The sequence below is a fragment of the Spermophilus citellus genome, assembly GCF_964194105.1.
Source record: "Spermophilus citellus genome assembly, chromosome: 13".
Lineage (NCBI taxonomy): Eukaryota > Metazoa > Chordata > Mammalia > Rodentia > Sciuridae > Spermophilus > Spermophilus citellus.
In genome coordinates this window covers 54,213,877-54,231,142 of record NC_138193.1, presented here as the reverse complement: position 1 = coordinate 54,231,142, position 17,266 = coordinate 54,213,877, and the positions used below count along the sequence as shown (strand labels likewise).

The 17,266-nt window shown below is 35.0% G+C and overlaps 1 protein-coding gene across 1 annotated transcript in view; it reads left to right on the top strand.

The window, feature by feature from the left end:
- The window catches only part of ALMS1 (ALMS1 centrosome and basal body associated protein), a 225,046-nt gene that overhangs the window by 140,898 nt on the left and 66,882 nt on the right, over positions 1–17,266 (top strand). The window contains exons 12-13 of the mRNA XM_081264701.1: positions 21–259; positions 9,036–9,161. Coding sequence (XP_081120827.1) covers positions 21–259; positions 9,036–9,161 — 365 coding nt within the window. The remainder of the gene's footprint in view (positions 1–20; positions 260–9,035; positions 9,162–17,266) is intronic.

The window sequence follows — 17,266 nt, the reverse complement described above, 5'->3', positions numbered from 1 at the left end:
TAATCCTCTTTTTTGTTCAGTTCACCAGAACAGAGTAAGACCTCGTTATTTGCCTCTGAAAAGTTATCATCAGATGCGGTCACTCAGATAACAACAGAAAGCCCAGAAAAGACCATGTTTTCATCTGAGATTTTTATTAATGCTGAAGATCATGGAAGTAAAATTCTAGAGCCACATACTAAAAATCCACTGAAAGGTCCTGTCAAATTTGCTTCATCATCTTCAGTGCAACAAATTACTACTTCTCGTGGCACAGATGGTAAGAGAATATGATTGCATTGTAGGTCATTTTATCAACTTTTACATGTGATTACCTTAGAAATTTATGATATTTGTCTTCCAGGTTCTTAAATTTATTTTAATTTAAGATTTAGGAGCCACATGATTATTATATCCATCTTTTATTTATATAGCTTTGAAAAGAATATGATTTACTATTTACTATTTTTTTAATCCTTCCTTCCTTCCTTCCTTCCTTCCTTCCTTCCTTCCTTCCTTCCTTTCCCTTCCTCCCTCCCTCCCTCCCTCCCTCCCTCCCTCCCTCCCTCCTTCCTTCCTTCCTTCCTTCCTTCCTTCCTTTCTTTCTTTCTTTCTGTCTTTCTGTCTTTCTGTCTGTCCTTCTGTCTTTCTGTCTTTCTCTGACACCAGAGACCATTGTTTATTATGGTACTAGTTGAAGGTAATTACAGGCAATATATTCAAGTGAGCAAACAGTTTTTGGCTTAAAGATCTCACCCTTCCAATATAAAGGCAACCAGTTTGAACACATAAATTGACTAAAAGTTATAGAAGCTCCTGTTGGGCAGGGTAATGACACCAAATGGGTGGGCCTGGCCTAGAAAAAATTGCCAGATAATCTCTTGACTATTGAAAACAGTCTGATACACAAGGTGACCATGTTTCCAATTGTTGAAGCTGTTTAGGTTTTCAGAATCCAAATCAATAGCAGTTACTGATCCCTGAAACTGACCATCCTTTGAGGGGTATAGCCTCCCCCCTGGGCTTAAGTGCTGCCACTAGGTTTATAACTTGCACTTCAGTGTTCTATTCTCAAATCCTCATGAAAGGCCAATGCTCCAGGCTCCAGTACTCAGCTGTTGGTGATCCTTTTGCTAATATGCAACCTTATGACAGGCTGCTCCCTTCAATGTTCTATATTCTATATTAAGCCCACTGTCCAGTTTTGTCACTCCTCATGGCAAGCCGGGGTTCTGGGTTCTTAAATTTGCAGACCTGAGGCACCTGCCGTGGTAGCCCTCCATAAAGTCCACAGTGAAAAGCTTACCTTTATTTCTAGTAGAGTTAACATGTTTGGAATTATGCTGCTTGTGGTTGACTTATCTTTGTCACATGATATTTGTAGTTTTGTAATAACATAAACAATTAAGATCTGCCGTTAGGTAGGCAAAACATTATTGGCATTTTAGATTATATTAATGTATAACTACAATTAACAGATGTAAATATATGTGATAGTGCAAACAAAATAGTAGTTTATTTTGTGCTTATAATCTCTGATTAACCTAGGTTGACTACTTACCCCGCTGTCTTTAAAATGTAGAACCTGAAGTTATTTTAGATTCGCCGTTATAGTCAACTGGAATGAATGAGCAAAAAAGCATGGAGCACATGTGGGAGGTTTTATAGGCAAAACCTAGAAATGTCCCAAATCACTTTCACTAGGAATATAATTTAGCTGTATTTTTCAGAATGAAGAAGAAATGGATTTTGGAAAATAGCTAGCAGTCTATATCATAAGGTCTATATTTAGAGTGTTTTTTTGTGCTATGGTTTAAGTGATATTTAAGTATAAGTGATATTTTTATAGAGTTTATACTATATAACATTTAAAATTAAGTTATAAATTATTTCCCTTTTTAAGTATACAGTAGGAAATTTTAAAAAAATATTTACTTTTTAATTGTAGTTGGACACAATTACTTTATTTCACTTATTTATTTTTATGTGGTGCTGAGGATTGAACCCAGGGTCTCGCACATTCAAGGCGAGTGCTCTGCTTCTGAGCCACAACCTCAGCCCAACAGTAGGAAAATTAACATTTAAGTTTCTATTCTTCCTCATATGAAGGTTAGAACCTTACTAATTTTAAAATATTTAACATTTTATTTTATTTTTTTTTATTGGTTGTTCACAACATTACAAAGCTCTTGACATATCATATTTCATACATTAGAATCAAGTGGGTTATGAACTCCCATTTTTACCCCAAATACAGATTGCAGAATCACATCGGTTACACATCACATTTTTACATACTGACATATTAGTGACTGTTGTATTCTGCTACCTTTCCTAACCTCTACTATGCCCCTTCCCCTCCCCTCCCATCTTCTCTCTCTACCCCATCTACTGTAATTCATTTCCCTCCATGTTTGTTATCCCATTCCCCCCATAACCTCTTATATGTAATTTTGTATAACAATGAGGGGCTCCCTCCATTTCCATGTGATTTCCTTTTTTTCTCCCTTTCCCTCCCACCTCATGACTCTGTTTAATGTTAATCTTTTCTTCCTGCTCTTCCTCCCTGTTCTGTTCTTAGTTGCTCTCATTATATCAAAGAAGACATTTGGTATTTGTTTTTTAGGGATTGGCTAGCTTCACCAAGCACAATCTGCTCTAGTGCCATCCATTTCCCTGCAAATTCCGTGATTTTGTCATTTTTTAGTGCTTCGTAATACTCCATGGTGTATAAATGCCACATTTTTTTTATCCATTCATCTATTGAAGGGCATCTGGGTTGATTCCACAGTCCAGCAATTGTGAATTGTGCTGCTATGAACATCGATGTGGCAGTATCCCTGTAGTGTGCTCTTTTAAGGTCTTCAGGAAATAGTCCGAGAAGGGCAATAGCTGGGTCAAATGGTGGTTCCATTCCCAGCTTTCCCAGGAATCTCCATACTGCTTTTCAAATTGGCCGCACCCGTTTGCAGTACTCTTGTACAAGTTTGTTTGGACAGATCCTCCAAACAAAAGTTGAATAAAGAAACTATTGACCTCAATATCACAATCAATAACCTAGACTTAACTGACATATATAGAATATATCAACCATCATCAAGTGGATATACTTTTTTCTCAGCAGCACATGGAACCTTCTCAAAAATAGATCATATATTATGCCATAGGGCAACCCTCAGTAAATATAAAGTGGTAGAGATAATACCATGCACTTTATCAGATCATAATGGAATGAAACTGGAAATCAATGATAAAAGAAGGAAGGAAAAATCCTACATCACATGGACAATGAACAATACGTTACTGAATGATCAATGGGTTACAGAAGACATAAAGGAGGAAATCAAAAAATTCTTAGAGATAAATGAAAATACAGACACAACATATCGGAATCTATGGGACACAATGAAAGCAGTTTTAAGAGGGAAATTCATCGCCTGGAGGTCATTCCTCAAAAAAAGGAAAAACCAACAAATAAATGAGCTCACACTTCATCTCAAAGCCCTAGAAAAGGAAGAGCAAAACAACAGCAAATGTAGCAGAAGGCAAGAATTAATTAAAATCAGAGCAGAAATCAATGAAATTGAAACAAAAGAAACTATTGAAAAAATTAACAAAACAAAAAGTTGGTTCTTTGAAAAAATAAATAAGATCGACAGACCCCTAGCCATGCTAAGGAAGAGAAGAAGAGAGAGAAGTCAAATTACTAACATACGGGATGAATATTTGACATTTTAAATAAATCTACATAAAATATATTTTAAGTTTTCCTTCTAATGCAAAAAGCTTACCCATCTGCAACTATTGATAGAATATGCCTAAATTGGTTATAATTCTTAAATATTTTATTATGAAAGAAAACCATACCAAAACTGTATAATTTAGTCAATAATCTTGAAGAGTACCTTTCTGTATCAGTTGCCTCTTGTCACAGTGATGCTGTATAACAAGCAACCTCAAATATCTTAGTGGCTTATAACAAACATTTGCTTTTCTCATACCTGGGCTTTGGGTCAGTTGGACTTTGGCTGGGCTTGGCCTGCAGAAATGGTTTGGGCATGTTCCAGGTGTTTCTAAGATCCAGGATACCCAGGTATGTTGCTCTCATGATGGTGGCAGAAACATGAGAGAGAAATCTCAGTTGTGAAAACTTATTTTTACCTCTATTTACATCCAGTGCATCCAGTGAATCAGTATATAGAGACCATGGTTAATGTTTTTTCTTTTTAATATTTATTTTTTAGTTGTAGTTGGACACAATACCTTTATTTTATTTATTTTTATGTGGTGCTGAGGATCAAACCAGGGCCTTGCACGTGCTTTTCTGCTGATCCACAACCCCAGCCCCATGGTTAATGTTTTTTATATGCATTTATTCAAGGATTATCTTATTTAATTTACAAATCCAAATTTATTATTTTGAATACTGTGGGTCAAAATTTTAAAAATTGAGGCTTTTAAAAAATCTCATTTAAAAATGTACTTTAAAGTACAAAGAATTGTATTTTAAACTTATTATTTTTTACCTACTATGATTTAAAAGTTCAAAACAATATACTATATGTTTATATTTTTCTATTTTCAAAATTTTAAAGGAATTTATTATTGAATTTTCTTCTTTACCTTTTTCCAGTTCTTTCTTTCTTTTATAGAGGTAAGCATTATTTGCTGAGTACTCACTTGTTCTCCCCAGGCACATGGTCCAAAGTAACCTTAAGACTGTTATGGAGAGGGGAAGAATAGAAGTTCAGTAGATTAGACAAAGAGCAATGAAGGGAAGGGCGGGGGCAGGAAATAGGAAAGACTGTGGAATGAATCTGATTTAACTTTCCTATGTACATATATAAATACATCACAGTGATTCTCTACATCATATACAACCACAAGACTGGGATCCTAATTCAAATAAGATGTATTCCGTGTTTCTATAAATTTGTCAACATATATTCTACTACTGGATATAACTAAAAACAACAACAATAAAAATGACTGTTGTATCCAGAGCTGGGGATGTGTACTCTGTGGTAGATTGCTTGCTTCACTTGCACAAGTCCCTGAGTTCACCCTCCACTAGGGGGATGGAGGTGTGGGGGACATGACACGTGGACCAGTTATCTGTCTCAGAATCTTCCATCTCCATATAATAGCCATTGCACTATAGTTTTGCACAGTTAGCCATTACTATCAAGCTTTATGTACACTGGTGAAGAAAGAAAATGAATAAATCAGTATTCTAATAATAATGACTACAACAGTAACCAATAGAATGGAGGCTGCAACCCTTTTTTAAGAAAAATTTTCCTGTTTTATTATGCCTGTAAGAGTGGTATAAAATTCTTAAGTCAACTGAGACTTCACTAGCCCAGCATATGTAGGATAAGTTAATTTTTTGTTTATTTCTATCATCAGGCATGTTAAGTAGTCTCCCAAGTGTTAGTTATATTCCTAATGACCATGATTTTTAAGGTCACTTTATTTCTTCTTGATAATTCAGGTCAACCAAGAGTTAGTCAACACTATGCATACTACTTTATTTATTGCTTTAATGAAAGAAAAAAATATAAAATGGCTAGATAGCTTCTGTCCCTTGTGGAAATTTCCCTGTCTCATTTCTGAGATCTTCCATCTAATAAACATCAGAGTCGCAAAGATTGAAAGAAAAAAAAAATTTCTGAAAGGGCTTCTACCTTTGATTCTAAATGCATGTATTCTTTCTGGCACTTGAGGTAGGCAAATACAATATATGGTTCAGTACATACATATACCATATTCTGTAATGTAGCATTCTAGTCCTAGAAAGTGTTGTCCCTCAGCTAGTACCATAATAGTAATTAAGTTAACTTTTTTTTTTTTTTTTTAGTTTAGCATAGTTGTGGGTGATAAGACGTGGTAAGTACAGTGAATCCCCCTTTAGGCATCAGCATTTTGTCTTACTTCCTTTGATGTAAATGTTCTTACTTACTTTTCTGACTTGGACAGTTAATTAACTGTAGAATTCAATGCCAAAATAAGTCATCAGAACTGTCAAGGATATTAACACAATTCTAAGGATATAAAGGTTGTTATTGTTCATTGCCGCAGTCTGGCTGGGCAGAATTCAGGAGCCACTTGTCAAAAGAAACGAACTTTATTTTTAGAACCACACACACCACACCAACAGCTCCTCAGGAAAAACCCTCAGAGCCCAACTGCCACCACTGGCTTCCCACAAGCCTCTCCACCTCCCCGCCTCCTCCTGCTCTTGAAGCCGATTAGCTGGGTCGCGTGGGCGGAGCCAAAAAAGTCCCCCAGTGAGCAGCTCGGTGGTCTGAAAGGGCAGGGAAACAGCCCAATGAGCATCACTGCAGAGGAGCCAATCAGTTGGCAGCTAGAAGTTGCTGGGGCCGCTGTGAGCCAATCATCAGCTGGCAGCTGGAAGTTTGCTGGCAGCTGGAAGTTTGCTGGGGCCCCTTTCGGCTGTGGCTCTCAACAGTTCATAATGAAGGAAACCTCATTCTACTGCAGGACAGTTAGACTCTATCAAGAGCATTTTGATTTTTATACAGATGTGGGCAACTAGAAATCCATCTAGCTGTGGTAGATAATAAGAGAAATTAAAGGAGATTTGAGGTGTTCAGCCAGGAGATAGTGTTCATCATAATTCTGTTTTTATGAGTATATAATACTGAAAAATAACCTAAATGAATGTTTTATATGTCTTGTATACAGAAAATATTAATCCTTTGCGTAGAGATTGAAAAGAGAAAATAATAATTGACTAAATTAAGAGAAAGATGTTTCTGGCTGGGAAAGCTGAATATTGTAAAGATGCCATTTGTTTCCCAGTAAATATGTACTCTAACAGAGTTCTGCTCAGATTTCTAATGGATTTCTTCTTTTGGACTTGTGTATTTGACTTTTAATTTTATCAGGAAGAATAAAAGAAAATCTGGAGAAAAAAAGAGTAACTCTTTTTGCTCTTATTTCTCATAATGGTGAAAATAGGGTACATATAATGTGTTATTCAAATAAATATGTTACTTAGAGCAAAGAGGACTGAAAGAACTCAATGCTTTACCTCTAAACATATCAATATTACTCCTTGATACACTTTATATTTTTAAATTCATTTACATTTTTACAATAACCCTAAGTGGTAAGTGTTGTCATCCAAGCACATTTTGTAGGTAAGGAAAGTAAGGCAAAAAAGGGTTTTTGCTCGGGATCAGTAGTGATTGTTGGCTCCAGTTGATATAAAATTGATCAATTGCTTACTGACTAGGTATTAATGTAATAGCAGCTATTTTATCATAGAAATTCTGAACTGCAGGTAGGTGATGGTCTAGGTTTGGTAGCTGTGCTCCACCTCTGGAGGCTCTGACTTTTTTGTTTGTTGGGGAAAAAAACATGCACTTTACCACTGAGCTACACCTCCAGCCCTTCCCGCATCCTTTAATTGTGACTCCCAACTCTGCATGGAAGCTACCGTGATATGCAGTGCCTAAAAAGAGGTGGCGCTTATAATGGGATCCCTTTAATGGAATGCCTGAAATTTGTACACATTCTTCCTTCGTCCTGTAGACTGAAACTTGGTCACATGTTCAGACATGGTTGTTGTAAGGAAGATTGGAAAATATAATGTATAGATGAAAGGAGAAGGAAGGATAAATATTATTGACCACTTGATGGTTAATACCACACCATGAAAGAAAAATAAGTACACCTGCCCCTCCATATCTGTGGGTTCTACATCCATGAATCCAACCACAGATTGAAAATATTCAGAGAAAATAATTGCACCTGTACATGTATAAACTTTTGTCTTCTCTTTATTCCCTCAACAGTGCAGTTTAGCAAATACAAGAAATCTAGAGATAATTTAAAGTATTCAAGAGAATGTGCAAATACTGTGCCATTTTACACAATTTTACTTAAAGGATTTGAGCCTCCACAGATTTTGGTATCTGGGGAGGTCCTGGAATCAATCCCCCAGCTACCAAGGGACAACTATGTATAGAAAAAAAGTTTAGCTCTACACTAATCAAATAAGAGCACATTTAAATAATTAGCCATATTAGCAAAGAATTATTTCTTAATGACTATACATACTGTATTAGAGTAAGAATAAATTGGCACAGACATTTGAGAAAGTATTTTTACAGCTGGACTTTTAAAAAAAATTCATACATGGTATAGTTTTTCACTCTATAAACAGAGAATGTAACTGAGGTGGGTGGGCAGCAGGGAAGAATAAGTATGCTATAAACAGAAAACTCTTCACTATAATTGAAAATTTTAACTCCTCCTAAATTTTCAACAGTAAGAACAAGGTTGAATACATTTTGTCTGTGGTATTGCCATAAGAAATAAGAAAGATAGGATAAAATGAATGTTTTATTAATGTAAAGTAGAAAAGCTGAATTCAAATTATACTTACTATATGACAATTATGTAAACAAAACCCGGGGGAAAGATAGGTAGGATATACATTAAAATACCATGAGTGGCACAAGACCTTGTCTTTTTTACCTGTATTTTCTTAATATTGAGAATTTATACTTTTATAATGGAAACTTTGTTTCAAAACAATATCACAAGAAAAGAACTATGTTCTGTGACTCTGGGAGTAGAATAAGACTCGCAGGAGATATTAACAATGACCAGATTTTGAGTTCAATGTAAGAAAACCTGTTTTTTTAGTTAGAGCCATCTAAAAATTCATTGCTATAAAAACTCATCTTCTCAATGAGACCTGCCTGTGTCATCCTATTTTAAGAGCATCCTGTCCTAATTTTTGCTGTATTACCAACCTCTCACAATATTTTCTAATTGATTTTTCATATCACTGATAATTTATTAAAATACTAGAGAGTTTGCTCATTTAGTTTAGTTGTGTACCATGTATCTCCCACCTCTAGAATTCTGACTCCTTTTGAAAAACAAAGATTGATTTCTGTTTAGTTCATTGATACATCATTAAGAAACTCAAACACTGTCTTGTACATGGAATGTGCTAAATATATATTCAATGAATTAATCTCTTTTTTTATTAATTGTTCTTATCTTTACCTCTTTAGCCCAGCCTTTACTGTTGCCATATAAACCATCTGGTAGTTCGAAGATGTACTATGTTCCACAATTAGAAACAGTTCCTTCATTTCCAGATTCCAAATCTGATACCACCGTTGAGAGTTCACATTCAGGTATTATGCAGAAATTAGTCAAATTTTTATTTTTTTGCAAATTTATTTGTGTGTTGGCTGGTTTATTATAAAATGACAAATTAAAGTTCCTTCTTAATCTTCAGTGAAATATGTAGCTTTGCATGTCTTTTATCTTTGATTCGGGTAGGTAAGTTATTTGATCAGGTTGCATGAACAATTATTTGTTTAGGTTAGTGGATTCCATTTATGAAAAAGGTTTCTAAGCTTTCTTGGTTCACAGTGCCCTTAATATTTCAGTGCTGTTTTCTCCTCAAATTATGTCTGATGCAGATAAGTACAAAAAGTATTTTTTCAAGTAGCTACTAGGTTATTAGGACATAAATACTGTTTTGATCTGACAACTTAGTAAACAAAACTTATTTCCTATGGCTTTGGTTTTTGAAAAAAAATTTTGTTCATAAGTAACCACGGTTCCTAATGATATATGTGCAGCTGTTAGGTACTGTTAGGTACCTGAGATCCATTTGGATAGCCTCTCTTATTTCCTATTTTTTATAACAGCAAATGCCCAAAAGCCAGCTTTACAAAGACACGGTAAGCATTGAAAGGGACATAACACTATCAGATGTTGACATATTAAACTACCTTGAGTATAGTTTATGGAATACATCAGATATTAATTATCACTATCTTCCCCTAGAATTTTAAAATATCCTGCAACATTCCTGTAAGCACATTATAAGGGAACTGCAAATTTAGGAAATGTATAGCACCTTCTGGAGGTGGACTTTGGGATTTTTTTTAAGTTATACATGACATTAGAATGTATTTTGACCGAATATATGTACAAAGAGTATAACTTAAATATTATATTTAGAATCCAAGGCAAAAACGTTTTGATTGATGGAATAGCATTTTGGGTGTTCTGTAGGATATTACTCGGTTCACTTTAGACAAATGATTTTCTTCTTGATTTGTCTATAAACAACTTTGTGCAGAAATGGAAAGAAAATAAAAGTTCCTGCAATTGGGCAGATTTTTGGTTAGTTTTATATGAAAATGGAACACAGACTAGTTTCTCATGGCAACTACATTAACAGCTCTGATACAACCTCTAATCTCCCACTATAAAGGAGCTGAAATGCTGAGGATTAAATCTATAGTCAGAAACTGAGAAATTTTCACCTTCTGCAAAGCTTTGTTTTTTAAAACACACTTACCAGAAATAAAACAGGCTCACTTAGTTGATTGTCAGTAGGAAAATCTTTTGATACCTTTTATTGCTAGTTCAGAAGATAGAATATCTATCTACAGTAGAAATCTGGTCAGGTGTCCCAGTACTTTCTGAGGACTTCAGTGTCCTGCTATCCATTAACATCTAGTTTATAGAAGGATTTGGCAGCCAAAGAAAGAACTTGGAAGACTCAGTGGAAAGAATTTGGACATTTTATTACACACTCTTCAGTGGTGAAAGGCTGGACAAAATGGAGGGCCACACTGTGCTCACAAGCAAGGGAAATATAAAGAGGATTGGTTGTATGCCTACTGCACTGATGAATTTCTTCAGATGGTTTTTAAGTATATTCTTTTTTTAATATTTAATTTTTAGTTGTAGGTAGACAAAATACCTTCATTTTATTTTTATGTGGTGCTGAGGATCGAACCCAGTGCCTCATGCATGTTGTGCGAGTGCTCTACCTCTGGGCCATAACCCCAGCACTTGAGTTCATTCTTTAACTTTACAACCAAGTTTGCTCTGCTTTGATACCCGTCTAAAGATTGGAGACCAGGGAAGTAGTCAGTTGTCCTTCTCTTTACCTTTGTTATTCTTTTAAGTCCTTCTTATCTCACCACCCTGAATAATAAACCTTCCTAGGCACTGACTGGTGTTTACCCCAACAGCCTCCGGCTTCAAGCAGCTTGACTCTGGGTCCCAACAGACAGCTTGGTCACTTATCTTCATTTGGAGTCTAGTTAACAAAAGAGAGAAATGATGATAAAGAATTGAATTTATTTTTGGTTTGACAATAACTGGGAAGACAGCCAACCTAAACCTGTCTTCCCAGAAGCCATACTAGCATTAGAATTTAAAAGAAGAGGACAAAAGCCAAGAAATATGCATAGCATGTGATTATAAATCTGATTCTTTGATTTTTGGTACCTGGGGCTTGGACTCCCAGCTTGAGATGAGGCTGGCAGGAAAAAAACCATTTACAGAGTCTTTCAATTTTAAAGGACCCCCTGTTGCAATTCCTCCCTTTATCCATTCCTCAATCTTGAGGGATTTGAGGCTACATATCATCTGACTATTTGTTTTTGGATTGGAGTGTAGATCCCATCAAGGGCATCTGAAGTGTATAAGTAAAAGGAGTCAGATGCTTGAGCCTAAAAGTAGAAGTACCAGTGTAGATTGTAGAGATGGCACCAGAGTCACAAGATACTTGTTATGGTTTAGGTACTAGGTGTCTCTCAGAAGCTAATGTGTAAAACAATGCAAGAAAACTTAAATGTGAAAGGATCGAGTTAGGAGAATCTTAACCTAATCAATGCATTGACATGGATTAACTGGGTGATAACTGTAGGCAGGTAGGGTGTGGCTGGAGGAGGTGGGCATGGGGGCATGACTTTTACTTTTAGGGTATATATTTTGTGTGTTGTGAGAGGAGTTGCTCTCTCCTTTCTGGTGTGATGTCCTGAGCCACTGTCCACCACATACTCTTCCAGTATATGATGTGTTCTGCCTTGCCTGGGTCCAGAGCAATGGAGCCAGCTGCCTATGGACTGAGACCTCTGAAACTGTGAGCCCTCAAATAAACTTGTCCTTCTCTAAATTTGTTCTTGTCAGGTCTTTTGGTCACAGCAACAAAAAAACTGACTAAAACAATACCCAATTAAATACATTATGTGGAGGGTCCTCTCTGTAAACGCATGGCTACCAAAAGACTGAGGCAGGAGACTGGAAGCAAACCTTGGATCAGCAAGCTTTCCTTTATTCTGCAGTGAAATCAATCAGCATCTCTTCCTTTATTCTCAAATTCCTGTCTCATGAGGAAGTTTCCCAAAAGGGAGGTGGATCTCAACTCAGATCATAAGGGTTATTGACATCATCACAGAAAGAATGTAAGGACAGATCAGGGTCAAAGTGAAGCACAGATTGATTTTATTGAGAGAAAAAAAAAATAAGAGACATGATAGAGCATGGGTATTGGAGACGAACATGCTAATCACATCATAGGCATATTGATGTGTGTAAAATCTGTAGTACCAAGACATGATCTGAGAGGGTATTTTCAGTCCTCCTTTCTGTTGCTAACTGGACATGTCAGTTATTACTTACTAGGGATCATTTTCTTTTCTTCTTTGTTTAGGATGAAAAATCACTGATAATTTCACATCAAGGGTGTTTTATTGTTCTGTTTTGTTAATTAAACAGTACCACATTGATGTAACATTGATGGTGTGATGCAGAGTATGACATATAGATTAAGTACTTTGATCCTAAAGATACAAATCTTATGAATATCTGCATGTTGAACAAAAGCATTCTTGGACCTGTTTTTCTTTTAGGGCTGTGTCAGAAAAGAAGTTATTTATGAACCTGCAGATAAGTTCTAATTATTGATTTAATTGTGCTGTTTCTAATGAGAGTATCGTGAAAGTGACTTTTCAATTTCGACTTTTAATCCTTGTGAAAATGGACTTTAAATCATGGCCACTCTTGTCCCATATGTCTCCTTTCTACCTGTTCTGATGTCTTCTATCGTACCTCACCAAGATCACCACACTTTTGTAAATTTTACAAAATTTTAGAATATTTGTATTAATGACACGTATGCCATCTAATTGAAAAAACAATCATAGTTCATTTAACCAGAGTAACAAAGTGATTATTTAAAAGATTTTGCAACAAATAAGTGCTTAAATAAACCCTCTTTTAAAGATTTAATTTCCCCAAGTAGTCAAAGTCTAACAATAACCTGGAGAAAACACAAGAAGTTATTTTGATAAAACATAAAACTTTTGGGGCTGGGGATGTGGCTCAAGCGGTAGCGCGCTCGCCTGGCATGCGTGCGGCCTGGGTTCGATCCTCAGCACCACATACCAACAAAGATGTTGTGTCCGCCGAGAACTAAAAAATAAATATTAAAAATTCTCTCTCTCTCTCTCCTCTCTCAATCTCTCTTTAAAAAAAAAAAAACATAAAACTTTTGATTTTTAAAGTTGGTTCTTTGTAAATTTTACTAAGAGCAGATCAAAGTCTTGTTGCTGTAAACTTAAATAACGAGATTTTGGCTTTATATCAGTGTGTTCAATTTTGATTTTAGAAAAGCTTATAAATAATTTTTATTTATAGTCAACACATACAAATTTCATGTAAGATCCATCCTTTATAAAACTTCAGGTTTTTTTTTTTAAGAATCTATGTTATTTAAATTTTTAGTTCTGCTCCTCTCTTTTTCTCATTTTGAAACAATTCAGCCATTTTACTTTAGGACAGAAATCCTTATCAATATAAAATCTTTTTGTTCAATTTAAAAACATTTTGTATTTTAATGATTTTTTTCTCTCATTACATTTAAATGTTTTACTCAAAAAAATATGTAAATGATTGCATATTTTGATAGTATGTTCTGAAAGTACTACAAAGATATATGAGTAATTTACAGCAAAACAAAATGGTTAGATTTGTAATTCTTAGACTATTACAAAACGATGTCATCCCAGAAGTCAGAAACCCCACATACGCTGTCAATACTTTTTAAAATCATCTGTTATTTCTCTCAGCCTATTTTGGGCTTGGGATAAGGAAGGATACATGAAATAAAATTAAATTTCTTATGTTTAAGATTTCAATATGTTTTAAACATCACTTGATTATAAACTTTTTATAGGAACTAGTACTTAACAACAAGGCCTCAAATATGTAGAAAAACTGGCAGCTTCTTTTCAAAAACCAACATAATTAAATGTAGAAATGAACTAAAACAATTCAAGCCAGCCAGAAAAAGGTTACATGTTGTGTGATTTCAGTTATGTGAAATGTGCAGAATAAATTCATACAGACAGAAAGTAGAATACTGATGATGGGCAGAAGCTATGAGAATAAAGGAATGGGGAATAACTGCTTATATATACAGGGTTTCTTTGTGGAATGATGAAAACTTACAAAATTAGAGTGCAGTATTCACTTTGAATACAATAAAGATTGCTGAGCTATACTGTAAATGGGTAAATTTTATGTAGTAGATTATATCTCAACTTTTTTTTTTTTTAAAGAAAGGGGCACAATGAACAAGGAAAGACTGCCTGTAAACTTAAAGATTTGATAGCAGATTTAAAATATATTTTGCAGGCAAAAAAGGATAAAATTAACGTAAAGGAAATTGAATTGCTGATGTGGATAAACTTGAATAAGTCTCTGGAAATACTAAAGAAAAAGGAAACAAAATTGGGATATGAGAAGGACATAAGAGATACAGAAGCACAATTAACAATATCAAACCAAGAATTATATTTGTAGACAGCTGAATTAAAGGTTTATTTAAGGAAAACTTTTTCTCTCTTAAAAAAATAAAAAAGAACATAGTATGTAGATTGACAGTTTGCATATAATCCAGGCAAAAACCAGTATTAAGAGACTATGATATATGCTACTGAAAGATTTTAACTTAAAAAAGTGTTGGGGGTTGGGGGGAGTTAAACCTATTAGCATGCGTATATATTTTAAAGTTATTTAGTTTAAGGAGCAAAATTTTCTTCCTTCTTTAAAATACTAAATGTGAGAAATGAACTCAACAAAATCTATATTTAGTTGGAAAGGATATAATTATAATTCAAGGATTGTGGACCCAAGTGCATATTCATCAAGCAATATGGCGATAAAAACATTTTCATCAATATGCAAGAGCAAGAAAATATATTCTGCTTCCAGATCTTCTTGAAATTCACTTGAAGACTCAACCAACTGAAAAAATGAATCAAAAAGAAGCATTCAAGAATGAGAAATAAAACATTGCCAAAAGTGACCAATGCTGACTTTGAAGCCAGTTTACATAAATTTTAGTCTAAATAATAGAATATTTAGCTAAAAAGTGGGAGAAGTACCAAAAGATATTTGGAATGAAATTCATAAGAAGAAAAACTAATTTAATCATATTTTTAATCTTAGTAGGAGATATTAAAGATGTTTTATTTCAAAATTTGGTTGATGCATTTGATGAATGAAAAGAAGGGCAGTATAGCTTATTGAAAAAAATTTTCAATAAATTTAGTTAAAGATTCATTAATCTGGGAGCAACCACAGCATACCTTAGAAGAGTTGCCCCACTGAGCATGGCAGAACAGTTGGTTTTGATAAGGTATCCAAACCAGGAACAAAGAAGTAGACTAATATCCCAAAGAAGTAGACTAACACCTTGGTGTTAGGTTACTTTCTACGTGAGGATAAAAGAAGAGTGGACTTCCTTTTTACTCCTGCTCAGACTGAGTTTCAGTTGGTTGCTGTAAATCATCTGTTTTTATGAAAACTGATCTATCAGTGGAAAGTTTCAGCTTGATTGCATTGTACTTAGCACAAGTGACTCTGGATTGGACTGTTGGGACAGAGTGTAGGAGCTCAGCCCAAAACAATGGTCTTCTATAAATTTTATTTAACAGAGTAAAGCAGAATGGTGGGTAGATATGGTTAAAGATAGACAAGTACAAGATTATGCAAGGTTTTTAAACCATATTAAGGCATTTGGATTTTATTCTAGCAGGCAATTGTGGTTTTATTTATTTTTGTAAAATTTATTTTGGCTGACTTGTGTAGAAATGGATCATACAAGGGAAGTCACAGACCTGAGTTGGAGAGGGTCAAAGTGTAAGTTGGGGACTTCAGTTGGTTAGAAGGCTGTTACAGTAGTCAGTACCAGAGATGGTAGCATCTATGATTAGAGTGATGTCGATGAGATAAGGTGAAGTAGACATAGTCAGCTTATTTTTAGGAAATTATTCTTCCTGGCCTTGGTGGTTATAGAGAGTGAGGGAGAAGAAGCTGGATAAAAGTGACTTCTAGTTTTCTAGAGTATATAATTAGGTAAATTTAGTAAGACAGAGATTGAGCAAGAAGCAGGTTTGAGGAAAGATGATCAGATTATCAGATTATCTGCTTTGAACATATAAAAAGTGAGACTTCTGTTATACATTCACATAGAGATCTGTGGTTGAGTATAGACAGAGTCAATGTACAAGTGTTGGGGTTGAATGCATACAACATATGAGGTTGTACTATTTACCTAATAACATACTCTTGTATGAAAATACACAGGCGTGAAGATTCCCAATCATTGCTGCTTAGAGTCCTGGGGCAATAATGTTTACTCTTGTGCTGCTCCAAATTTAAATTCATACTCAAGTATACTATAGCTATTTATAGATGCACTGGTATATACACATATCTGCAGTCTCTTCCTCTGCCTTTCAACTCCACTGAGGTTTATTCTCTTGCTTATTCATTTACTATTTTCAGAGACTTAGTTGTCGTTCCCCACCTGACTGTGAGCCTGACCTGGTTACCTCTCTTGGAGAATGAGAGATGGTGGACAGAATATGCATGTGCATGCTGTTCTTGGGGTGTGTTCTCTGGTGTCTGACAGTGTCTGTGAGGAGAATTATTACCAGTTACAGTTGTTTGTGTTGTAACATAATATATAGTAACTTAAATTTTTGTTATTTAAGGAAGGACATCTTTTACTTATTTCCACTAAAATGCTATAAGGGTTAGTTGTGTCCTCTAAAGCTCAGAAGAAAGGTCTCAGCCATGATGTATATTTGTTGGTCACCAGCTTATCTTGATGGTCATTGAGTTTAGCTAAGAAGAGAGTCCATTTCTGACCCTTTGAAGAACTCAAGCACTGAGTAACTTGATAGAAGGAAGAATAATAACGATTTGCCAGAGAGGAGGTAAGAGGCAAAATGATAGAAAGTGATGATAAGGAACCTGAGAAAGAGCCCAATATAATTTGTAAATCTGACCCAGAAGCCATGGGTAGAATCTTCACAATCAACCCTGACAAACCCTTCATGACTTTATTTGCTCTGTATTAGTAAGACCAGTACTTACTCAGGTCTTATTACCATATACAGAAGCTCCAGAAATCCAT